The sequence below is a fragment of the Folsomia candida genome, unplaced genomic scaffold (assembly GCF_002217175.1).
Source record: "Folsomia candida strain VU population unplaced genomic scaffold, ASM221717v1 Fcan01_Sc031, whole genome shotgun sequence".
Taxonomy (NCBI): domain Eukaryota; kingdom Metazoa; phylum Arthropoda; class Collembola; order Entomobryomorpha; family Isotomidae; genus Folsomia; species Folsomia candida.
In genome coordinates this window covers 771,191-796,038 of record NW_019091223.1, presented here as the reverse complement: position 1 = coordinate 796,038, position 24,848 = coordinate 771,191, and the positions used below count along the sequence as shown (strand labels likewise).

The window sequence follows — 24,848 nt, the reverse complement described above, 5'->3', positions numbered from 1 at the left end:
AGTTTTTTCTGCATGAAAAGTTTTCATGCGTTGGACGACCAGCTTGAGAAACAAAGTCGACGGCGCGATCCATTTATTTTTCAACTTTCACTCAACTCATCAGATGTTCTGATATTTAAAGGTTTTTACGAAATTTGCTGGTCATAAATTATTACCAATTTCATCCTATTCAGGTAAAGTTAAGCGTACCTAAGTACAATTTGCATAATGTATTAATTCATTTTTACTATATAGTTGGAAATATTTATTCAATATTCAAGAAACATTGGGGAAAAGAAAAAGTGAAAATTTTGGATATTTTTACTCATCAAAATTTTATTTTAATTAAACACCTTAAACAATTCTGTTAGTAAAAGTTTTTTCAGAAGTGGAGATAAGCCTTTTTCATGTAATAATGAGGCAATTCATTCACGTGGTCATTCGCAACTTTACAAAATGTGTAAAACGATGTTACAAACTTTTACAAAATCTAGAGACGCCGGCGACCTGACTAATAGTAAAGTTTACAAAAATGTGTATACTACTTTTGTAAAATTTCGTAAAACTTTAGATAATTTACAAATTTTACAAATTGCCAAGGACTGCGTGATACATATTTACGAGAGATTGCCATCATTTTGAAACATTGAATAAAATATTTACTAATTAAATTTAGGGAATCCGTCATTTGACCTGACTTGACCTCGCTAATCATGGAAACGTGCACATTTTGCGGAGGTCATGACCCCTGCGTCGTCCCTTCCCCGGAAAACGGGGCTCTTTCGTCCTACTCGGCCTCCTGCGTGACCTCTCTGCTCACCGTGTTCCACATCGACGCCGCCGACCCCGTCGCCGCACACCTCGCGACGGCCGCGCTCACTTGCGCGGACTGCCTCCAACTCACGCGCGACATCGACTTGGAGTTAAGATCGCTGCTCAAATTCCTCAAAAATCTGGACCTTCTCCGATCCCGGTTGGCCAGGAGGGTCAAACGCGCGGCGAAAAAGTCTAAATCTTCCGCGACCCGTGACCTCAACGAGAGTAAGTATTTTGAGCTGATGAGGATGACTCCAAAATCGTCAAAATTCGCACATTTTTCATCTTAATTCTGTTCTGGGAATTTATTTTATAATTCCGGATGACAACTTTTCCGTCAATAAATCGATTAATGGAGTGACGGTGGGTGTTTTGAGCCAGTTTTAATTTTTTTGAAGGTTTCCTAAAATTGCTATCTCTTCCTTGAAAATGTGTCAAAATCTTGAGTGCAAATTGGGAACGACCTGCTCTACAAATTTGTCGTTCAGAATTAAAAAAAAATTCCCAAAGGATAGAAATGATTAAAAATGTGCATATATTTTGGCGTTAAATACTTTTCAAAAGAATTACATATGTCGTAAATGAAAATTAAACCATTCTTGCTCAAAATTTAAATCACTTTTAATACATTTTATATTTCTGTGTAGGAATTCAGCAATAAATTTGCCATTTTTTGGTCAAAATTTAAATCACTTTTTTATATTTTTTCCAGGAATTCAGCAAGAAATTCCCCTCGTTAACCAAGCTTTTGAAACGTTCTCTAATCTACTCCGGATTAAAAAACGTGCCAATAACGAGCCCCACAAGAAGCGGGGAGAGAATTGCAAAGTCGAGTTCGCCACCACGATCAAAAGCCCGGAGACAATTTGTAAACAGGAAATGCTCGTGTTGCCCGAAATTAAGGACGAACCCTTGTCCGACCAGGAATCCGAGACGAACGTCAGCCACGAAATGATAACCAATCTCCCCGATAACTTAAGTTTGGATGATTTCATTCCCCCCGATTCGGACCAGGAAGAAGAATCCTCTGAAAATGCGGGTGATGATTTCAACCCGGGTGAAATCTCGTCAGATTCCGATCCCGAGTGGGAAGGTGAAGAGCAGCCGAAAAAGCAACGGAAAAAGAGAGGTTTCCACATTTTTCCAAATTATTATAAAACGTTAAAATAAGCACATTTTTAATCGTTTTTCACATCTGGGAATTTATTTTAAATTTCTGGACGACAAATTTGCAGTCAGTGAGTTATTTATGGAATGGCGCTGAGTTGTTTAAACCAGTTAAACTGCTTAAACAAAACTCGAAACTGACCCAGTTTTCACGAGTTCCAATTTTTCTGAAGGAATCTAAACTTGAAATCTCCTACTTGAAAAGTTGTCAACATCTACATTTTCAAAAAATTTAGAACTACCTGCTCTAAAAAATTGTCATCCAGAATTTTTAAATAAATTCCCAGAGCTGAGAAATGACTTAGAATGTGCTAATTTTTTACACGATTTTACACGACAACGTGCGTGTCCTTCACGTTGAACAAACCTTAAAGAAATATTTACTTGTTTATTTCCAGATCTCTCCACCCCCACCAAATCCCCCCGAAAACCTCGCCGCACTCTCTCCTCAAAACCCCCTAAAAAACCCAAACCCTCCCCTAAACCCAAACCCCACACGTGTCCCACCTGCCTCAAAACCTACTCGACCCTCCTCTCCCTCGAAAAGCACGTGTACCTCGTCCACCCCACCACGAACACGCCTTCGCCCTTCACCTGCTCCATCTGCGCCCTCCCCTTCCCCTCGCAACCCGACCTGGACACCCACATCGCCACCCATCTCACCAACCCCACCCCGTTCCAGTGCACCCTGTGCGACGCGGTGCTTTCAAACTCCTCCCAGCTCAAGACGCACCTTTCCACCGTGCACAAAATGGGGAAACGGTCGCTCCCCTGTGGCACGTGTGGCGCCCTCTTTTCCCGCCATGCCTCCCTCCTCGTGCACCAGAAGATCCACTCGGACTCCTTTGTCGGGCATGAGTGCACCGTTTGCGGGTTGCGGTGCATGTCCAAAGCCGTGCTGGCCGTGCACATGGGCAAACACGCGACCACGAAGCAGTTCGTGTGCGAAGTTTGCGGAAAAAGTTTTACGTATCAGAAGGGGCTCAGATTACACAGCAGGGAGCACGTGGAGGGGGAGGACCTGCTGAAGACGGAGTGTCGCCTTTGTGGGAAGAGGTTTAAGACGAATAGTCAGCTCTACAGGCACGAGGAAACGCACGTGGGCACGTTGCAGCATGCTTGTCAATATTGTGGGAAGCGGTTTAAAACGTCGAATAATATAAGGCAGCATGAAAATTATTATTGTGCGGGGGGACCGAGAAGGAAGAGTGGGGGGAAGGCGGCGGAGGGGAGGGTGGGGAATTTAGTTGATGTGAGAAAAATTTTTATATTTCGAAAAAATAATGGGCCCCTTTTTGAAAAGGAGATGCAGTCTGAATTCTAAATTATGAACAAAAACTACGCGAAATCCAGGGTAACGTTGACTTTATAGAGAGAAAAGTTTACGCTGGTGGATTTTGCATAGTTTACTTGGTAATTTATTAGACTGAATTTCTTTTTCAAAAGGGCTACATTATTTTTAAGAGTTAAGAAAAAAAATCGGGGGAAATAATAATAATAGCCTTTATTATCCTCATTTACTAGTACTAGAAAAATATTTAATTTTCTTTTTTTTGCAGTTGTGATGGATGGAGGCCTAATCCTACAAAAACTTAATGGGTTTCTACGAGTAAACTTTGTCGTTTTTTATTTAGATATAAATTTATTAAAAATAAAATCCTTCATGTTTTTTTTAATTTTAGAATTTTATTAACTTATGTATAATGTTTATTTAGTAGTTGAATTTTAGTCGATGTGCGTTTTTCTTGTGGCATGAACGTTGAACTTAAATTTTGAAAGGTACATACGATGGAAGTTATGTGTGGTGTGAAGAATTTTTAGACTATGGATTTTTAGAAACTTCTGCGAGTACGTAACGTAAATATAAATTTCAATTAAAGTAGTCAATAAATATGTACATTAAATCATTTAACAATTTGTGCAATTAATGAAATATTTTCTAAAATAACTGCCTAAATTTACTTGATTTAATACCATTTTAAATTTTCTGTAATTTATAAGTTAAAAAAGTACAAAACGAGGCGTAGATACATTATTCATTGAAACTTTGAAACGTTCAGCCAATTTTTAATCAGAGGAATTAAACCATAATTTAAATTTAAATTATGTACACAATTAACCAATTATTGCAACCTTCCTGTATGAAATCGTGACTAGCACTTTGATAAGGTAATATCTAATAATCACCTTGATGATAAGCCCTATTCTCCTCTATATTCTACTTCTAGTCCCCTCGTCTTTTTCCTGTTCCTGATAAGCTTCTCCCCTCCGTGCACCGTTCTCAAATGGAGCCTCACATTTTCCTTCCTGTTAAAGACTTTCGAACAAATGGGACACTCCAAATTTTTGCCGGTGTGCATTTGCACGTGCTCCTTTAAACTTTTCTCGTGTCGATAAGCCTTTCCGCAAGTGTCGCAGGAAAATCGGAGGTCGGCCGGGCGCTCGTGAATGGTCGCGACGTGGTTATCGAGAACCTCCTTCCGGAAGAAGGACGCTCCACAAATGGCGCAGATGAAGTTTCGTTCTTTAATGTGGACGGAGGCGTCGTGCAGGCGCAGGTTTCTCGCGTTTCGGAACAGTTTTCCGCATTTCGTGCAGAGATGGTTTTTCTAAAAAAAATATGAAAATAAAAATGTGTATCGAATTTTTTTTATGGAGAAATTATTAACGTGTAGGGTTGTAAACCGTGTAAAACTTTTAACCTTAGGTAACCTTGTAAAATCCGGGAAACTTATAAAAATTCGAAAGCTAATTTTTCAAACTAACTATAATTTTACATTTCTAACAGTAAATTATCAATTTCGGTTACAAAATTGCTAAAAAAAGCTGTAAATTATTTTTTAACTGGGGAAATTTTACAAAAAACTAATCTGCATATTATTAAGATTACAAAGCTTGACGTGAATTTTCTAAAAAAATGAGTTCACCTCGCCCGCATGGCCTCTCAAGTGCTCGGAAAAACTGCTCGATCCGACCTCCTTTCCACAAACGGGACACGGTTTCCTTCGCAGAATCCTCTTCTTAAAAATTCGGATCAGTTTTTCTGCAACCTCTTCTTTAACTCCCGGGTTTATTCTTATCCTCCTGCTCTTTGGGGTATAGTTTGCGGGTAAGGGGACCTCAGGATGTGCAACTTTCATGTGTACGACCATCCCTTGAGTTCGTGCGTAGGATTTATCACAGCTTTCCACGGGGCAAGGGATCCGTTCTTTTTTCGGGACAATGTCCCCTTCTACCCGAATTTTCTTTCTGGGCGGAAAACTAACGCCCGGATGAGCTCTCTCCACGTGGACTTTTAAATGCCAAGATTGTGCAAAAACCCGGTCACAACCCTCCCCCGGACAGGGGAAAGGGGTAAAAGTGGGGTCGTGATGGTATCGAAAGTGACGATTTTTTGACGCAATCTTGGCAAATGTTTTGAAACAGACGGGACATTGTAAAGAATTGGAGGATGTGGCGTCCTTTTTTGGGGGCGGATTAGACAAAGAATCGTCTATTTCTGGGGAGGAATCGCGAGAGGAGGGCGAATAATTGGAAGAATCCGAATCAGAAAAGTCGTCTTCGTCGACAGGATCGAGGGCGAATGTGGCGTCTTTGTCGACAGGATCGAGGGTGAATGTGGCGTCTTTGTCGCCATCGCCAACTTCTAGAGAGATCAAATTATTAATTAAATTATGTACATATAATACTTACTTTCTCGCCCGTTACGATTTATACGCCTGATTTAGTATTTAAATTTTAAAATATTTTTTTGTCGGGATCAAGATTACCTAAAACTATTTCGTTTGCGAGATTCGTCTCGGATTCCTGGTCGGATAAGGCTTCGTCCTTGATGAGGATATCCTGTTTACAAATTTCCTCCGGGTTTTTGTTATCATCGGCACGTTTTTTAATCCGGAGTAAATTCCAGAACGTTTCAAAAGCTTGGTTAACGAGGGGTATTTCTTGCTGAATTCCTGAGTCAAATGGTAAAAGTGATTTATGTATGTAGCTTAATTAATGAGTCATGACAAAAAAAAACTGCACATTTTTTATTAACTTTTCCTTTCTGGGAATTTATTTTAAAATTCTGGACCACAAATTTGTGGTCAATAAGTTATAGTTAGTGGGTTTAGTCCAAGTATCAATTTTTCTGAAGGCTTCCTAAAACTTTATGATTCCTCTTTCAAAAAATGTCAAAATCTCGAGTGTATATTTTTAGAAAATTGGGAACGAAAATTGATCTACAAATTTGTCGCCTAGAATTTGAAAACATTTACATTCGCGGAGCCAAGAAATGAATAAAAATGTGCTGATTTTTTTCTGAGGCGATGAATGAGTCTTCCAGTTGCATGTAAAATATTTTGCAAATAAAAATACCTGAAAAATCAGTTGCACGTATTTAACTATAAAAAATTATATATGTATGTACATACTTTCGTTGAGGTAACGGGTCGCGGAAAATGGAGAATTTGCCGTCGCATCCGCGGCCGCGGCGCGCTTGACCCTCCTCGCCAACCGGGATCGAAGAAGGTCCAGATTTTTGAGGAATTTGAGCAGCGACCTTAACTCCAAGTCGATGTCGCGCGTGAGTTGGAGACAGTCCGCGCAGGTGAGGGCGCCCGTGGCGAGGTGCGCCACGACGGGGTCGGCGCCGTCGATGTGGAACACGGTGAGCAGAGAGGTCACGCAGGAGGCTGAGTAGGACAAAAGGGCCCCGTTTTCCGGGGAAGGGACGACGCAGGGGTCATGACCTCCGCAAAATGTGCACGTTTCCATGATTAGTGAGGTCACGTCAGGTCAAATGTTGATCCCTCCTTACTGAGTATCCTGAAATTATGATTATTAATTAATAATAATATTTGCGATTAAATCGCAAAAAAGCTGATCATTTTTTTCAGAAACTGTAAATTTCTCTTAAATGCAAGCGACGCAGTTCTTGATAACCTTGCAAAATCGGTAATTTCTGTAAAATTGATTTTTATTGATACTACCGACTTGATAAAATTTAATTTTTTCTTCCCCCCAATGTTTCCTAAGCTTTACTAAACATTGAGTATTTCCTAGTTTGTATTAAATATGAAATAATATCCATATTTAATAAAATTGCACTTACTTAATTAAGCTTAACTTCTTTTGTGAAGGATAAAAACTTGGTAATAATTTATCACCAATAACTTTCGTAAATATTTATGAAAACCTCAAAACATCTGATGTTAGTTGCAAAATGAATCGCGCCGTGGACTTTGTTTTCTCAAACTTGTCACATGAAAATTTTTCATGGAAAACTGCATGAAAATGAGCTTGGTTGAAGAATTTGCATAAGAATAATCCTTTAAATTCGAAATACTTAAAATACAATTTTTTTCAAGTTTCAATTTTTTGTTTTACCCCTTTGTGAATGAAATAGTTGAAACTTGCTTTCTTTAATTATTTAATTAGGAAATTATTTAATTGTGCAATGTTATCAAATATTTTGTAAAACAAATGCTTAAATTAACTGATTTAATGTCATGTCTCATTTATTTTTGTAATTCCTTTGTTGAAAAAATAGGATTTCAAGCTTACATAAAATATGTATGTACGTAATTATTTATTGAAAATAATAGGTATGTAAATTTACATTTATTCATACCCTAACTTTTCATCCAAGTCAAACTATAATTTAAAAAATTACTTGATTATTTATTTAGCTGATTAATAATCCGTGATTATTGCAACCCTCCGGCATACAACGGTTTGAAATCATGACTAACGTTTTGATAAGGTTCGCCCAGATGATAAGCACTCTCCTCCTCCACATCCTGGTCCTCTTTTGTCCCCCTCGGCTTTCTCTTTTTCCTGATAAGCTTCTCCCCTCGGTGCACCCTTCTCAAATGGAGCCTCACATTTTGCTTCCGGTTAAAGACTTTCGAACATATCGGACACTCCAAATCTTTGCCGGTGTGCATGGGCAAATGTTCCTTTAAATTTTTCTCGTGCCGATAAGTCTTTCCGCACGTGTCGCAGGAAAATCGGAGGTCGGCCGGGCGCTCGTGAATCGAAGCCACGTGCTTATCGAGAACCTGCTTCCGGATGAAGGACACTCCACAAATGGCACAGATCAAGTTTCGTTCCTTAATGTGGACGGAGGCGTCGTGCAGGCGCAGGCTTCGTGCCGTTCGGAACAGTTTTCCGCATTTCGTGCAGAGGTGGTTTCTCTAAAAAAGAAGAAAATGTGGATGTATTTTATTTTTTTTACATGGAAAAAGTTACTTAACGTGAAGGTTTGTAAACTTTGTAAAATGATTTGACTGAAAAAAAACAATACACTTGTAACCTTTGTAATCGTTACAAAGAGAAATTTTCAGAGGCGAACAAAATGCGGAAAATTTATAAAATATCAAAAGCGTCTCTATGTTTTAAATATTTGTAAAAAAATTACAACGGATTTCGCAACTTATTTCCTTAATTTTCTTAATATTTAAAGTATCCCTTCGAAATTTTGAAATCACCAATTTCGCTTACAAAATTGCGAAAATGAAAATGCTTTAATTTTGTAACTGATAAAATTTTACAAACACAAAATATCTGCGTATGAATTCATAACTCAATAAGACATTAAGATTACAAAGCTTGACGTGAATTTCCTAAAAAAATGTCTAACCTCGCCCGCATGTGCTCTCAAGTGCTCGCTTAAACTCGTCGAACTGATCTCCTTTCCACAAACGGGGCACGGTTTCCTCCTCACAATCTTCTTCCTAATAATTCGGATCCGTTTTTCTTTAACCTCTTCTTTAACCCCCGGGTTTAGTCTCTTCTTCCTTGGGGGCACGGGGGCTTCGGGATGTGCCCTGGTCACGTGGTAGATCAGCTTTTCATTTCGGGTGTACGACTTATCACAGTCCTCCACGGGACAAGGGATCCGTTTTTTGGGGACAAGATCCGATCTTTTTTGTCGGGCGTTTCCCCGAATTCGTTTCCTCCTTGGGGCATAACTTGGGGGCAAGGAGACCTCGGGATGTGCAATTTTCATGTGTTCGACCATCGTTTGATTTCTCGCGTACGATTTCCCACAATTTTCCACCGGACAAGGGAACCATTCATCCCCCAAGGGGTCTAATTCCCCCCGATTTCTGGATCGTGGTGCATACTTGGGGGGCAAGGGGAGATCGGAATGTGCAATTTTAAAGTGTTCGACCATCGTTTGATTTCGCGAGTAGGATTTTTCGCAAGTTTCCACGGGACAAGGGATCCGTTCTTTTTTCGGGGCATTTTCCAGATCGACCCGAATTTTCTCTTTAACGCCTGGATGAACTCTCTCCACGTGTTCTTTCAAATGCTTGGAGGATTGGCGTCGTCGCAGTCCCTTTTTTCGGCGGGGGCGGAATTGGGCGGATAATCGTATTTTTCTTGGGAGGAATCTTCCGAATCGGGGGAGGAGGGCGAATAATCGGAAGAATCCGAGTCATCCTGGTCGACAGGATCAATGGCAAAGGTGTCCATGTCCATGTCCATGGCGTCATCGTCGCCATCGCAAACTTCTAATTGAAAATTGCAAATCACGATCAAATTGCAAATTAAATTATAACACTATAACTAAATTAACAAAATTATAACACTTTATCTGCGCGATTTGTATGCCTGATTTTACCGCATACCAACAAATTTTAAGATAATTGTGGTTTAAGTATGGCGTAAGTTATGGCGTGAATTTTGAAGATGTCAAATTTTTTTATCGGAATCAAGATTACCTAAAACTATTTCGTTTGCGAAATTCGACTCGGATTCCTGGTCGGATAAGGCTTTGTCCTTGATGAGCATTTCCTGTTTACAAATTTCCTCCGAGTTCTTGATCGCCTTGTTGTGAAGCTCGTTATTGTTGTTTCCGTGTTTTCGAATCCGGAGTAAATTAGACAACGTTTCAAAAGCCTGGTTAACGAGGGGGATTTCTTGCTGAATTCCTGAATCAAATATTAAAAGTGATTTATCCTAGGACCCGATGACACAACGCCAAAATCGGCACGTTTTTAACCATTTCTCTCTTCTGGGAATTTATTCTAAAATTCTGGACGACCAATATGTATTTATTTACAAAATGAGGGGAACTTTTTAAGCCTATTCTAATTTTTATGAACTTTGTTTTTTTCTTGACTTAAAATCTCATAAAAAATTGGCAACGACTTGGTCTATAAATTTGTCGCCCAGAATTTTAAAATAAATTCCCGGAACGGAGAAATGATTTAAAATTTTCTCGTTTTGGCGACGAGCCATCCAGTCCAAAGTTAAACACTCGCAAATAATTACGTTAAATACTTGGCAAAAATTAAGCTGCATTTAAATATAAAAACTTGTGTACATACTTTGGTTGAGGTCACGGGTCGCAGAAAATGTAGAATTTGTCGTCGCATCCGCGGCCGCGGCGCGTTTGACCCTCCTGGCCAACCGGGATCGAAGAAGGTCTAGATTTTTGAGGAATTTGAGCAGCGATCTTAACTCGAAGTCGATGTCGCGCGTGAGTTGGAGACAGTCCGCGCAGGTGAGCGCGGCCGTGGCGAGGTGCGCGGCGACGGGGTCCGCGGCGTCGATGTGGAACACGGTGAGCAGAGAGGTCACGCAGGAGGCTGAGTAGGACGAAAGCGCCCCGTTTTCCGGGGAAGGGACGACGCAGGGGTCATGACCTCCGCAAAATGTGCACGTTTCCATGATTAGTGAGGTCATGTCAGGTCAAATGTTGATCCCTACTGAGTATCCTGAAATTATGGTTATTAATTAATCACAAAAAAAATTATCAATTTTTTTCAGAAACTGTAAATTATTCTTAGATATGTACCGACGCAATGCGCGCAGTCCTTAATAACTTTGCAAAATCCGTAATTTCTGTAAAATTGAATTTTATTGATAAAATTTCATTTTTTCTTCCCCCCAATGTTTCCTAAAGTGTAAAGATTGAATATTTCCAAGTTTGTATTAAATATGAAATAATACACATATTTAATAAAATTGCACTTACTTAATGAAGCTTAACTTCTTTTGTGAAGGATAAAAACTTGGTAATAATTTATCACCAATAACTTTCGTAAATATTTACGAAAACCTCAAGACATCTGATGATATGAAATTAAATAGTTGCAAAATGAATCGCGCCGTGGACTTTGTTTTCTCAAGCTCGTCGCATGAAAATTTTTCATGGAAAACTGCATGAAAAAAATGAGCTTGGTTGATTAATTTGCATAATAATAATCCTTTAAATTCGAAATGTACTTAAAATCCTTGATAAGTAATTTTGAAATTCCTATTCTTTGTTTAACCCCTTTGTGACTGAAATAGTTGAAACTTGCTTTCTTTTGGGGACCGAAAATTTATCAGTGAATTGTTGCTAAATACATAAATAATCAATGTTTTTTAAAGTATTGTATTAAGTTTGAATTTTAATCGGTGTATTTTCCCCCTTCGCGTGAACTTAAACTTTGTGAATTACGGTGGAAATTATGTAGTGAATAATTTTTAGGATATGGATTTTTAGAAGCTTCTGCGAACGAGTCACCATACATAAATTTTAATTTAAGTAGTAAATAAATGAATACACTAGAAAATTAATGTTATGTAATAACATTAACTACATACACAATTTACACATTAGAAAATATTTGATAACATTATGTTATGCAATATTTTCTAAAATAATTGCCCAAATTAACTTCATGACTTGTCTAATTTTCTGTAATTCTGACGTTTAACGTAATTAAAAACGAAGCTTAGATAAATTATTTAACAATTTATTGCAATGTGTAAACCCTAATATTCACATGAAAATCAGACCAGGAATTAAACGAAAATTTAAATTTAAATTACGCGATTTTTAGCTCATGTATAAAACAGTTTAAATCCTGCCTAACACTTTGATAAGCTATGATGATAAGCACTTTCCTCTCCTATAATATTTTCTGCTGTCCCCCCAAAGCTCCGTGCAGCATAAAATTGAGGGTGCATTCACAGTTCAAAAGGGTGACATTATTTTTAAGTATGTATTCACAAAATCAAAATCAAAATCAATGTACGTACATATGTAAATGGTTAAATTACCAAATTATTTATTGTTTAAGAAAAAATATATATGTAAAATCCAAATTTTTCGTCGCAGTCAGAGCAAAAATATGTGAAACCACAACAAAATAAATTACTTATGAGTAACTAATTATTACAAATTTCCGGTATAAAATTATTTCAAATCGTGACTAGTACTTTGATAAGGTAGTGGTTCTTCGCCTTGATGATAAGCACTTTCATCCACATCCTGTTCCTCAATATCTTCTCCTGTTCCCCTCGTCTTATTTCCCCTTTTCCTGATAAGCTTCTCCCCTCCGTGCACCCTTCTCAAATGGAGCCTCACATTTTCCTTCCGGTTAAAGACTTTCGAACAAATGGGACACTCCAAATTTTTGCTCGTGTGCATTTGCACGTGTTCCTTTAAACTTTTCTCGTGTCGATAAGCCTTTCCGCACGTGTCGCAGGAAAATCGGAGATCTTCTGGCCGCTCGTGAATGGTCGCGACGTGGTTATCGTGAACCTGCTTCCGGATGAAGGACGCTCCACACGTGGCGCAAATGTAATTTCGTTCCCTGATGTGCACCTCGGCGTCGTGTTGTCGAGCGCTTCGCACTGTTCGGAACAGTTTTCCGCATTTCGTGCAAAGGTGGTTTTTCTGAAAAAATTAAAATATGGGTCAAATTTTTTATATGTGAAAAAATTATTAACGTGAAGGTTTGTAAACGGTGTAAAATGTTTGTAAAATAATTCGTCGAAAAAAACAATATTATTTTAACACAATAAAGTTGTAACCTTTGTAATCGTTACAAGTTTCAGAAATTTACTGAAGTGAACAAAACAGGGACTTTATACATTATAACAAAAATTCACCAACCAATTCACCCAGGCTTTGGTAACCTTGTAAAATCCGGAAGCTTATAAAAATTGGAAATATAATTTTCCAAAATAACTAATACTTGCATACAAGTTTAAAAGAATTTTACAATACAAAAAACAATCTCCGTATGAATTGAAAATTACAAAACTAAACGTGACGTGAATTTCCTAAAAAAAGCATGTATATATTTCTATTAACCTCGCCCGCATGTGATCTCAAATGCTCGCTCAAACCCGTCGATCTGATCTCTTTTCCACAAACGGGACACGGTTTCCTCCTCACAATCTTCTTCTTAATAATCCGAATCGGTTTTTCTTTAACCTCTTCCTTAACCCTAGGGTTTACCCTCCTCATCCTCGGGGGCACGGGGGCCTCGGGATGTGCCCTGGTCACGTGGTCGATCACCTTTTCATTTCGGGTGTATGACTTATCACAGTCTTCCACGGGACAAGGGATCCGTTTTTTCGGGACAGATTCACCATGCGAATTTATTTGCCGGGCATCTTCCCGAATTGGCTTCCTCCTCGGGGTATAGTTCGGGGGTAAGGGGACCTCGGGATGTGCCCTTTCCATGTGTTTGACCATGGTTTGATTTCGCGAATATGATTTACCACAATTTTCCACCGGACAAGGGATCCATTCTCCGTCCGGATTATTTTGGCGGGTATCCCCCCGATTTCGTTCATACTTTTCGGGCAAGGGGACCTCGGGATGTGCAATTTTCATGTGTTCGACGACCCTTTGATTTCGGGAGTAGGATTTTTCGCAAGTTTCCACGGGACAAGGGATCCGTTCTTTTTTCGGGACAATGTCCCCCGATTCTTCTCCATCGCCCCGAATTTTCTCCTTGGGCGGAATACTAACGCCCGGATGGATTCTCTCCACGTGTTCTTTCAAATGCCAAAATTGTGTAAAAACTCGGTCACAATCTTCCCCCGGACAGGGGAAAGGGGTAAAAGTGGAGTCGTGATGGATGCGAAAGTGACGATTTTTTGACGCAATTTGGGCAAATGTTTTAAAACAGACGGAACATTGTAACGGATTTGATGATGTGGCGTCGGGGTTGACATCGACGTCAATTTTTGTGGGCGGGTTTTTTCGGGGAAAATATTTTTCTGGGGAGGAATCTTCCGAATCGGGAGAGGAGGGGGAATAATCGGAAGAATCCGATTCAGAAAAATTGTCGTCTTGGTCGACAGGATCGATGGCGAATGTTTCCATGTCCATGGCGTCATCGTCGCCATCGCAAATTTCTGGTTAATAGATCAAATTGCAAATTAAATTATAATACTTTCTCTGTTACGATTTGTTTTTATGCCTGATTTTGTATAATTTTAAGATAATTGTAGCTCGTAAATAACTTTAAATATTTTATCGTATAATCAACATTTGATTATCAAATTCTTAACGAAATTGGAATTGGTATGGAATTTATTTCAGATTATTTCATTACCTAAAATTATTTCGTTTGCGAAATTCGTCTCGGATTCCTGGTCGGATAAGGGTTCATCCTTAATCTCGGAAATTACAAGCATTTCCTGTTTACAAATTTCCTCCGGGTTTTTGATCGTGTCTTTGAGAAGATCGTTATTATCATTTCCTCGATTTCGAATCCGGAGTAAATTAGAAAACGTTTCAAAGGCTTGGTTTACGAGGGGGATTTCTTGTTGAATTCCTGAATCAAATATTAAAAAGGCTTTAAAATAGAATTCGATGAGTCATCGCCAAAAATCATTTTTCTCGCTTCTGGGAATTTATTTGAAAATTATTATATTTTCAACCCAGTTTCGAATTGTTATAGTTTTTCGGAAGGCTTCTCTTAAACTTGAGATTTCCTTTAAAATGTGTAAAAAAATATGGAGTGCACATTTTTAAAAAGTGGCAACTTCGAGCTCCACAAATTCGTCGTTCAGAATTTTAAAATAAATTCCCAGAGAAAAATAAATGATTAAAATTGTGCAGATCTTTTTACCATTTTGGCGATTAGTAATCCAAATATTTGGCAAGCAATTATTCATATTTTATTTTAAAAACTTACTTTCATTGAGGTCGCAAGTCGCGGAAAGTTCAGAATTTGTCTTCGCATCGACGGCCGCGGCGCGTTTGACCCTCCTCGCCAACCGGGATCGGAGAAGGTCCAGATTTTTGAGGAATTTGAGCAGCGATCTTAACTCCAAGTCGATGTCGCGCGTGAGTTGAAGGCAGTCCGCGCAGGAGAGCGCGGACGCGGCGAGGTGCGCAGCGACGGGGTCCGCGCCGTCGATGTGGAACACGGTGAGCAGAGAGGTCACGCAGGAGGCCGAGTAGGTCGAAAGAGGTCCGCTTGTCGGGGTCGGGAGGACACAGGGTTCATGGCCTCCACAAAATGTGCACGTTTCCATGATTCTTGGGGTCAAATCTTGACCATCATGGAAAATTAATACGCTAAAAAATCATAAAGCATGATATGTAATTAATTATTAGTAAATATTTCATCATTTTCAAAAAACTAACAGAATTGTAACAGAATTGTGTAACTTATTAAATAAAAGAACAATATTTGGACGACTTTGACGAGTAAATATAAAAAAAATTACACATTTACTCCAACTCCAATGCAAATATCGAATAAATATTATCAACTTCAACTTCAACTCAAACTTTTTAATAAATATGAAACAATTATTGTTTAACAATATATTTACGCAAATTGTACATATTTAATTAATCTTACCTTATTTTACTTGGCAGAAGTGATAGAAAATAAATTATTTATTACCGTAAATTTTGTAAATATTTAGTAATATGAAAACTTTAAATATCAAAACATCTGATGATGACGTGAGAAAGTGAAAGTTGCAAAAAATGGATCCCGCCTTGGACTTTGTTTCTCAAACTGGTCGTCGTGCATGAAAACTTTTCGAAACTAAAACTAAAACGAAACTGTATGAAAATGACCTGGATTTATTAATTTGCATTATTCTATTTATTCTTACAATTAATTACTTGTTGAGATAGATACACACATATGCAAAATACTTGAAATGGAACAAAATTTTCAAAATATTAACATCAAAAACACATACAATTATCAATCTTACAAGGGACACTCACGACCTGTCGTTTGAGTCCAGGGTACCCACTATGTTTTTTAGAATCTACTAGGACCCCAGATGAAGGATTCATTCATATTTCCGTGTAAAACTCATATTTGGCGCCATGGCGTGGCGCCAAATTCACCAAATTTGCATGTTTTTATTTTTGAAACCGCCATAACTTTTGAAAACCTGGACGGATTTTCAAAATTTTTGGCAAAAATCATGACAAGGAGTTCAACTTTCGTATCCCATGAAATTTTTTCCAAAATTATCACTTTTAACTTTTCGTAAAATTTCGTAATTTTCTTATAAACGGGGGTTCGTCGAAAAAATGCTAAAAATATTTCAAAAATTATAAATTTTTTATTTTGATTTTTTTCTAAAAAATTTCGACTTTTGTGATCATTTTAAGCATAAAATTTTGAAAATCCGACATAAACTGCAAAAGTTATGGGGGTTTGAAACTGGTCGAAAATGCAAATTTTGACGTTTGGCGCCACGCCATGGCGCCAAATATGAGTTTTACACGGAAATATGAATGAATCCTTCATCTGGGGTCCTAGTAGATTCTAAAAAACATAGTGGGTACTCTGGACTCAAACGACAGGTCATGAGTGTCCCTTGTTAGTGCTTAATTACGAAGCAAAGATAAGCAATTTTAGTCTCAAATCCTCGCCGTTAGCAGAATATTTAGGCTGGAGTCCAAAACATGGGAAACATTTGAAGTGACGATACCGTAAGTTGGCCAAAACGGTGCTTTAGGCTGACACTTATATGCAATTGTATGCAATGTGTACCCTGTCCAAGTAATTTAAATTATGTTCAATTTCCTGCATGTTTTTACGTCAATAAATAATACTACAAAATTTATTCTGTTACCGGAAGGCCAATTAAGTGATAAAAGGGTTGCATTATATTCCGCAATTTTATACACGCCTAGCCAAGCTTTCAATGGAACAGGGACCGGAAATGTGCATCCATCGATTTCCCACAGGTATGCGGGTTCATCCGCCATGTGCGACTTGAACCCTAAATAATTACGAAAAAAACAAAAGATATTGCATTAATTAACCATTTAACGAGGATCATTAACTACAAGAAAGTGCATTAATTGGAAGACGTACATAAAAGTATTTTGTGGTCATGGTATGGTGAGGGAGGAGGAATTTAGAAAGTTTAATAAAATAACATTGAGTAAAATTGGGAAATGGCAAAATTTTTGGCAAGAAAAGATTCAAATTTGACATTTACTTTGTAAATATAGGAGGATAAAAAAAATCCCTCAAAATGACAAATTTTACTACGAGCGGAGGAAATAACGGAAATCAGAAACGACCCCACAGAAATGAAAATCATCTTCACAAATCACAATTTTTCAGGACGACTTTTGTCACTTAAAACATTTCTTAAAGCAACGACTATTACGAAGCAATGAAAATGGTATTTTTACCTTTCAGAACGAAAGAATGGTCATCATGAGTAAAATAGATCGACGCGTCCGATCTGTTGCTGGAGGAAGGGGGCAAAATCACTACTTTGATTTCATAATGTCCAATCTCCAGGGGGTCCAAATTCTTGGAAAACCCGGACCAAAAGTAGTCCGCGACGCTTTTCTCATCACCTCCTCCTGAAAGAAATACTTGCTAACTATGAATACTTTTTTTTAAAAAATGCATCGTTATGCTAACCCAGAGATTTTAGTTGAATGTAAGTGGTAGTCAAGTTTATACCGGACATAAGCTCACCCATTCTTCCTGCCAATACTTCGCTTTGTTGTGAATTGTTGAGCATAGTTTCTGAGAAATATATAGGTAATAAAAAATATCAAATCATCTTGGCTAACCACAAATTGAAAGCTACATATTATTTATTGTACGTATGTATTTATTTCATATGTATGTATTGTCTAAGAATTTTAATTATGTGTGTATGTATGTAAATACGTGAAGATTAATATTTACCTGGGGATTTCAAATTTCCTAAGCTCCATAACCATGAAAGTAAGCCCAAACTCAAGGTCACACCAATTGTCGCCCAAGTATTCGAGTCTATTAGGTCATAATCAAATCTCCTAACCTCAAATAAGAAATCCATATCACTAATTTATTGTACTTTCTGCACTTTTTGATTTAATTTCTTGAAATTATGGATAGGAACGTGATGATGGTTCGGTTGGACAAGATATGTGGTGGAAAAGCTGACTTATGCATGCATGGGAATTGACAGATCCAGGTTGATAATAATTAAATATATGTATATATTAGCACCAGAGCTGAGAAATTAATGACTTTCGAGATTAAAAATTCCAAAAATTCTAGAAATTAAAATTCTTCTGTAGCTACTAAATTAATTTACGTAAGTCTGCTTTGAGGACTGGGATTAAAGACTAGAGATTAATTATTATCAATAGATTAATAACATTAATTTACGTTTATGCAATTTTTTCCCTCTTAGTCTAGTTTGTTGATGCTGGATTTGTTTTAGACTTATTTTTCTGAGATTAATTTATATCGGGATTAATCTATAAATTCTGGAAATTTCGCGACTATGGATTAATATAAATAATTAGTATAAACAATCATTAATATGAATAATGATTAGTACACTCTAAGAAATTTTACTACCGGACTGTCACCGAGCGGTGACTATATGTGACTCTACCGCAATGGTGGTAACCTACCACCATGCGGTGATAAAAAGTTCCATCACCATCGTGGTGATAGACCTCTACCGGATGGTGGTGGAACGATCAATATTTTCTATCACCGTTCGGTGATATACCACCACCATATTTAGTTCGCCATGTCACTGTCTGGTGATCGATAAATAAAAATAATTTCGCTTCTTCACACAAAAATGTCACATTTTTCACAATTTATTGCTTTATTCAAATACTTTAACAGATAATTCATATTTTATATATGTGTATGTAAAACCTGTTCCTCCCCATTTGTGGAATTGCACCAGCAATTGAAGTTGCGAAGAGTTTCCAGTCACGACATGTAGGACACTGACTGAAATTAATTAGAGTTTGAAATTAATTAATGTTGATTTAGATTGGTCCAGAAATCATAGCTTATTACTTTACCTGTTAGTTGGAACTTTGGCACAATTTTTTTATTTGTACAGATGACGTTGTACTATCAGCAACTTTTTTGCCGTACAACCGGTGACCACATTCGTCAGTTATTGACTCGCATCGATTACAGTTGGCGGACCAATTAGATAAAAATATATTAATTACCTATGAGTAGCTGCAAAAAATAACCAACTAAATTTAATGGAAACATTACCTCGTCAATCTCTGCTCCTTCTTTGTCATCTAGGCGAATCTCGGCATCCACGTCCAAAGTTTTCTTCAACTAAAAATTAAACCTTGGCCAAACTTAGCTAAATTTTAACTTTTCAATTTTTTACCTGTCAATAAATTCGCCATAATTATTTGCGCACGGTATTAATTTTTTTTCCTCTTCAACTTTGAACCACAAAGTAATTTTACATTACAACTCCGCTGCTTGTCGGCTGGTGCGTGAAGTAGGACAAACTCGCCACTCTGTAAGTCACGTGCATTGCGAAGCTACCACCATGGTGGGTGGTAGTGGCGGTCACCACCAATGGTGACAAATATCGGTGATAGGTTTATCACCATTACGGTGACGCTTGCTATTTCCACTCGCGCGGTGATAGCGCCTATCACCCAATTTCTTAGAGTGTATGAATATAATATAAATATGGATAATAATTAATTCTCTCCCGATAAAAATCTCAAATTTTTAAACTTTGACCTCAAGCACTTTAAAGCTTTGTAACCATCGCACGAACTGCTAGTTGTACTGGCTGGCTTCAACTTCATAATTCAAAAATTTTAACAAAATTGGCGTGTTACACTTTACATCTTCGCATTCTGAGAGGTGAGCGTGCTTTGAAACTTACGAGGATTAGAGTCACGTGCTTCTAGTCATAATTAGAATCCAGATTAAAAATTATGAATTAGATTAAATTGAGTTGATGTACGAGATTATGATTAAAGTAATGAGTTAAAATTTTATTATGGATTAAGATTACCTAATCCGAATTGTAATCGCAACTATGTTAATAATAATTTTCCCAGCTCTGATTCAGCACCTATGCTGGATAACGAAACTCATTAATCCCATCTCATACCCAGTTTCGGTTGTGTTCGGCAGCGAAGATACATACATATGTACATATATACATGTGTATGCGCATACTTCGTGTGTATGTATGTACATAAGTGCAAGCGAACTAAATCAGATGCATACCTTTCAGAGTTGGGACTTTTGATCAGCTCCTCACCCTCCCCTCCCCTCACCCATTCCTCAAATTTTAAGTCCTCATCCTCCCCTCACCCATTCCTCAAACTTTAAGTCCTCATCCTCCCCTCCCCTCACCCATTCCTCAAATTTGTAGTCCTCCTCCTCTCCTCCCCTCACTAACTCCTCAAATTTGTAGTCCTCCTCCTCTCCTCCCCTCACTAACTCCTCAAATTTGTAGTCCTCCTCCTCTCCTCCCCTCACTAACTCCTCAAATTTGTAGTCCTCCTCCTCTTCTCCCCTCACTAACTCCTCAAATTTTTAGTCCTCACCCTCCCCTCCCTTTACCAGTTCCTCAAATTTCTACTCCTCACAGGGTCGTGAAATGACAAAACCGTCGATTTTTCAAATCCCCGCTCAAAACTACGTCTAAAACGGTCGAGACGAAAAATTCAACAATTTTCGACTTGGGCGACATCTACAGGGTCATGGTATCGTCACACGTCGAAATGATGGCGATTTTTGAAATCCCCGTCTAAAAATAAGTCTAAAACGGTCAAAATAAAAAATTCGACATCTTAGACCGTATATGTCATCACCGTAGCGCCGTGACTTTATGACCTACGACGCCCATCTCCGAACTCATCCGTACTTCAAAATTAGAAACACGTCGCGAAAACCGCATGGCGAAATTTGAATCTGTTCTAAAGTTATCGTGGATAAAGACAGACAGATAGACGGACAGTCACAGAGCGGACAGTAGTATATATCTATCTGTGTCTTACTCCCTCCTTTTACTCGGAGTAAGAGGAGTAAAGAGGACGAGGAGTAATTTACTCCTCGTCCTCTTATCCCCTCATCGACTCCTCAAATTTCTACTCCTCGTCCTCCCCTCCCCTCACTAACTCCTCAAATTTTTAGTCCTCGTCCTCCCCTCTCCTCATTAATTCCTCAAATTTTTAGTCCTCCTCCTCCCCTCCCCTCACTAACTCCTCAAATTTTTAGTCCTCGTCCTCCCCTCTCCTCATTAATTCCTCAAATTTTTAGTCCTCCTCCTCCCCCTCTCCTCACTAATTCCTCAAATTTTTAGTCCTCCCCTCCTCTCCCCTCATTTTGGAGCAAAAACACTAGCTACTCCCCCTCTTTACTCCTCCCCCTCACTCAAAAATGAGGACGAGGGGCAAAAATCCCATCACTGATACCTTTAGAACCACAATTAAAAGACCAGGTTTTTATAAGGCGCATCTCGTAAGTGCTTGCCAAGGTGAAGCCAAGAATATTTGTGGTTAGATATTTGTATCCAGTGTATCTACATATTTGTGCGCACGGAATTATTTTTATGCATGCATGGTCCATCAAAATGCATACAAATGCACGAAAATGCATATAAATGCAGAAAATAAGTGAAATAGCCCAAGCAACCAAAATCTGCAACTATTGTACTAAATTTGTACAACTGGATTAATGCATATTTTCCGTGAAAATGTGAAGCCGACTTGTGATTATTTTGTACAAGTCGCATGTACAAAATTCATACCAATAATTTGTCACTACAAGTTTACTTGTACCAAATATGCACAAAATTAACACAAACAAATATGTGAGAATTTTGTGTAAATTTGGTGATGATTAATATGCATTAATGAAGTGAGAATTTGGTGCGAATCTAGTGCGAATTTAGTGCGAATCTATTGCTAATTGTGTGCTAATGGTACGCATGAAATTAATACAAATTCATTTATACGTATTACTCATAGTTCAATTATTATTTATTTATTACAAATTCATCTACTGTATTTCTACAATAATGTTATCTCCAAATACTTAACTTATTAAAAGATAATTGCAAATTGGGATACACAAATATTTATCGTAATTAATCTGCAGAATTCGTACTTACGGAGTATAGAGAAAGACTAAATTAAAATGAATTCCTGGACAATATTTCTTTATTCACCTCAGGCTCTTCTGCTGATAATTTAGGCTGGCCGTTTGTCGACATGAGTCGATAGGTTTATTCCTTATACATATGTGTTCTCAACGTATGAATCTATAAATTATGCAAAACGTATATTTTATTTACATAAATAACCCGAATATATATTAATGCAAAAGTAGCTAACAACAATATGTGTGTATATATGTAATTACCGTATTTTCCGGCATATAACACGCCATTAGTCGTCCAATCTTTTGAAATCCAAGTAGACGGCACAATCTTGGCCCTTTGTCGACTTCAAACTTGATGAATACGAACTTTTGTCCGACAGAAGATCGACCCTAACTATCTATCTAAATAAATTTTTTCGTTGGAAATTAAAAATGGAGAAGAAATGATGGAGTTGATGTCACTGCATGGCAAAAAGAATAACTGACTTGAGGTGGGTTTATTTAATCGCCAATAGAGAAATGTTACTAATTTAGTAGTAAATGATTACAGAATAATCGGTACGAATTTCGTGTAAATATACTGGCACCTGTTTACTGCATTTTGATTTTGTACAATTTCCCACGTACGAATTATGCATGAATTTGGTGCAAGAAATCTCATGAAAATTTAGTGCTAACAAATACGCACTAAATATGCACTTGTTCCTTTGTAATAATTTGCTACTTATTAAGTTGTGATAGTTTAGTGGATTTCTTGTGCTAATTTATTAGTAGCACAAAAATTGATACACATTTTGCACGAATCTTGTACAAATTAATGATTACAACTTTTTATGCACAAAAATTGCATAAACTAGCATTGGAATTCGCAGTAAATTCGCATTGAGGTTGCTTGGGAGAGTTCTAACAATACAGGGTGGTTTAAATGTCAGGTTACAATGGAAAATTTTTCATTGGGAAAAATTCGCAAATTTTCATTAGTTACCGAAATTTTGCCTCTGAAATTCAATATTTTAAGAATTTTGTCATCAGTGTTCCATAAGTTTAGATAAAAATTAATAAAAATCTCAATCCCAAATCCGTAACTAATGGAAATTTACGAATTTTTCCCATTGAAAGATTTTCCATTGTAACCTGACATTTAAACCACCCTGTACGTATATTCACATAGGTAATAAATTAGCCTAAAATTACCTTTGTTTCTGTCCACATCGAATAAATAGTCAAGAATCAGATTTCCCAACAGAATGCCCAAAGCTATCGGTAACAAATCGCTCAGTCCGAAAACCATTGCAAGACTTTGACCACTAAAAAATTTAACCACGAATTTATGTTAAAATATTTCACCCCTTGCGTCAAATATTGAACACAGGTGACAATATTGAACTAAAAGTACACATGCTAATTAAAAAAAGTATTTATCAAGAATTTAGTAACGAACGTGTGTGACGATAAGCTCAAAATTTAGATTTTTTCCAAACAAATGGTGACATTGTAGAATTATACAATATTAAATTTACTTACTTGGGTTAATGTACATAGCTTGTATTCCGAAGAAGAAACCAAATCTATATTATAAACTGGAAATGTTTGTCTGCAACGGAAGTGAAAGTAATTCCCGTAACGGAAGTAAAAATGGAGAAAGTAAGTCATGGCGATGTCAGGAGGCATTTCTAGCTGATTATGTATATAGTAAAAATAGATTCGCTGGAATTATGAACAATCGCACTTAATTTTCACGAAAATTAAATAAGTTTTCGCCCCGCGGGAGATGGGCTTATACACTAGTATATTTGTATTTCTGAAGTGAAGTCATGACGGGACTTTATTTTCCAGCCCTTCATCATAAGGTAACCTTGAGCCTTTATCCATCCATCTACCATGTCTGCACACTCTTAAAAGTAATTCGTTTAAGTTTTAATCACTTTGTCAAGCAAGAATATTAAAGCGGCGGAATAAATCCTGTTTTAATTTCTCTACCAAAATTTACACGGATTTTGTAACTAATTGAAGCAATTCGCTGAAAATATGTAGCTTCATCAATTTTCTTTCGCCACAACGAATTAACGACTAAACGACGCAGGCACTTTTGGAATGCAGATATTGGAAGTCGGACAGTTTGGCGAAAACCCTTTTGGCGAAAAAAACTTCGCCAAAAAAATCCCGTTTGGCGAAAAAAAACATCCACTTTTCGGCATTTTTAGAATAACGGTTTCAAAGTATCTTTTGGCGAAAAGAATGTCACATTTGGCGAAAATGAAGGTTTTATGAGTATGTTAAACCATGAAAAGTTTGTAACTTGGTTATCCAAACTTGTCGGAAGCGCTCCCTGTAAGTCCAAATTTTCTGGAATTTGAATTATCTAATAATTTATATATACAATTGTGTTCATTTTAAGGCGTTTGACATGAATACATGCGAAATTTATATTTCGCCAAATGTGCTTTTACGAGTTTTTCATTTCCGCCATATGTGACAAAAATTTCGCCATCCGGGACCTTCATCATAGTTTTTTTACCACTGGCGAAAATTTATTTTCGCCAAATCGGCTTTCGCCAAACTGTCTGTCAATCCATATATTACATCGTCAAAAAGCTCTAGCTTATATATGTAGCACCCACCCAGCCATCCAACGTAAACGTGAAGGGATAAGGAATTTTAACTTGTATGTACCAAGTCCACCCATCCACTAAAATGACGACGTAATGTACGTAGGTGTTTTATTATTGATTTTCAAAAGGTATGTTCCGCACTGTTTCT

The 24,848-nt window shown here is 37.6% G+C and overlaps 5 protein-coding genes and 1 long non-coding RNA gene across 17 annotated transcripts; 1 reads left to right on the top strand and 5 right to left on the bottom strand.

Moving 5' to 3' along the window:
- Positions 1–47: 47 nt before the first annotated feature.
- Positions 48–3,870, top strand: LOC110860298 (zinc finger protein interacting with ribonucleoprotein K). 3 transcript variants are annotated; one of them, XM_022109342.2, is made up of 5 exons: positions 48–173; positions 656–1,020; positions 1,508–1,924; positions 2,361–3,214; positions 3,522–3,870. In XM_022109342.2, the coding sequence occupies exons 2-5, from the start codon at positions 693–695 to the stop codon at positions 3,525–3,527; spliced, it is 1,605 nt and encodes a 534-aa protein (XP_021965034.2). In that variant the 5' UTR covers positions 48–173; positions 656–692; the 3' UTR covers positions 3,528–3,870. The 3 variants fall into 3 exon arrangements, with proteins under 3 accessions (XP_021965034.2, XP_035716106.1, XP_035716105.1); XM_035860213.1 differs by lacking the exon at positions 48–173 and adding an exon at positions 266–388; XM_035860212.1 differs by lacking the exon at positions 48–173 and adding an exon at positions 407–496.
- On the bottom strand, positions 3,442–7,215 carry LOC110860343 (zinc finger protein 260). 2 transcript variants are annotated; one of them, XM_035860211.1, is made up of 5 exons: positions 7,058–7,215; positions 6,378–6,771; positions 5,733–5,918; positions 4,890–5,608; positions 3,442–4,571 (listed from the first exon to the last, which is right to left on the bottom strand). In XM_035860211.1, exons 2-5 carry the CDS (start codon positions 6,718–6,720, stop codon positions 4,164–4,166), a joined length of 1,656 nt encoding a protein of 551 aa, XP_035716104.1. In that variant the 5' UTR covers positions 6,721–6,771; positions 7,058–7,215; the 3' UTR covers positions 3,442–4,163. The 2 variants fall into 2 exon arrangements, with proteins under 2 accessions (XP_035716104.1, XP_021965080.2); XM_022109388.2 differs by having other exon boundaries at positions 4,890–5,605.
- A 226-nt stretch (positions 7,216–7,441) lies between these two features.
- Positions 7,442–11,075, bottom strand: LOC110860365 (zinc finger protein 271). 6 transcript variants are annotated; one of them, XM_035860233.1, is made up of 7 exons: positions 10,934–11,059; positions 10,754–10,855; positions 10,284–10,673; positions 9,675–9,884; positions 8,588–9,464; positions 7,698–8,141; positions 7,518–7,599 (listed from the first exon to the last, which is right to left on the bottom strand). In XM_035860233.1, exons 5-7 carry the CDS (start codon positions 9,122–9,124, stop codon positions 7,567–7,569), a joined length of 1,014 nt encoding a protein of 337 aa, XP_035716126.1. In that variant the 5' UTR covers positions 9,125–9,464; positions 9,675–9,884; positions 10,284–10,673; positions 10,754–10,855; positions 10,934–11,059; the 3' UTR covers positions 7,518–7,566. The 6 variants fall into 6 exon arrangements, with proteins under 6 accessions (XP_035716125.1, XP_021965095.1, XP_021965096.1 ...); XM_035860232.1 differs by having other exon boundaries at positions 7,442–8,141; positions 10,754–10,800; positions 10,934–11,068; XM_022109403.2 differs by having other exon boundaries at positions 7,442–8,141; positions 10,934–11,058.
- A 952-nt stretch (positions 11,076–12,027) lies between these two features.
- LOC110860364 (zinc finger protein 275) lies at positions 12,028–15,696 on the bottom strand. Its single transcript, XM_022109402.2, has 5 exons — positions 15,561–15,696; positions 14,886–15,271; positions 14,301–14,522; positions 13,046–14,100; positions 12,028–12,625 (listed from the first exon to the last, which is right to left on the bottom strand). Exons 2-5 carry the CDS (start codon positions 15,226–15,228, stop codon positions 12,143–12,145), a joined length of 2,103 nt encoding a protein of 700 aa, XP_021965094.1. The 5' UTR covers positions 15,229–15,271; positions 15,561–15,696; the 3' UTR covers positions 12,028–12,142.
- A 93-nt stretch (positions 15,697–15,789) lies between these two features.
- LOC118439160 lies at positions 15,790–18,253 on the bottom strand. Of its 4 annotated transcripts, XM_035860242.1 has the most exons (6): positions 17,886–18,253; positions 17,613–17,720; positions 17,375–17,551; positions 16,804–16,953; positions 16,564–16,722; positions 15,790–15,864 (listed from the first exon to the last, which is right to left on the bottom strand). In XM_035860242.1, exons 1-5 carry the CDS (start codon positions 18,016–18,018, stop codon positions 16,589–16,591), a joined length of 702 nt encoding a protein of 233 aa, XP_035716135.1. In that variant the 5' UTR covers positions 18,019–18,253; the 3' UTR covers positions 15,790–15,864; positions 16,564–16,588. The 4 variants fall into 4 exon arrangements, with proteins under 4 accessions (XP_035716135.1, XP_035716134.1, XP_035716136.1 ...); XM_035860241.1 differs by lacking the exon at positions 15,790–15,864 and having other exon boundaries at positions 16,458–16,722; XM_035860243.1 differs by lacking the exon at positions 15,790–15,864 and having other exon boundaries at positions 16,458–16,722; positions 17,655–17,720.
- Positions 18,254–21,940: 3,687 nt separating this feature from the next.
- LOC118439187 lies at positions 21,941–24,811 on the bottom strand. Its single transcript, XR_004837274.1, has 4 exons — positions 23,613–24,811; positions 23,283–23,395; positions 22,350–22,549; positions 21,941–22,248 (listed from the first exon to the last, which is right to left on the bottom strand). It is a non-coding gene; the product is annotated as an uncharacterized LOC118439187 (long non-coding RNA).
- Positions 24,812–24,848: the final 37 nt, after the last annotated feature.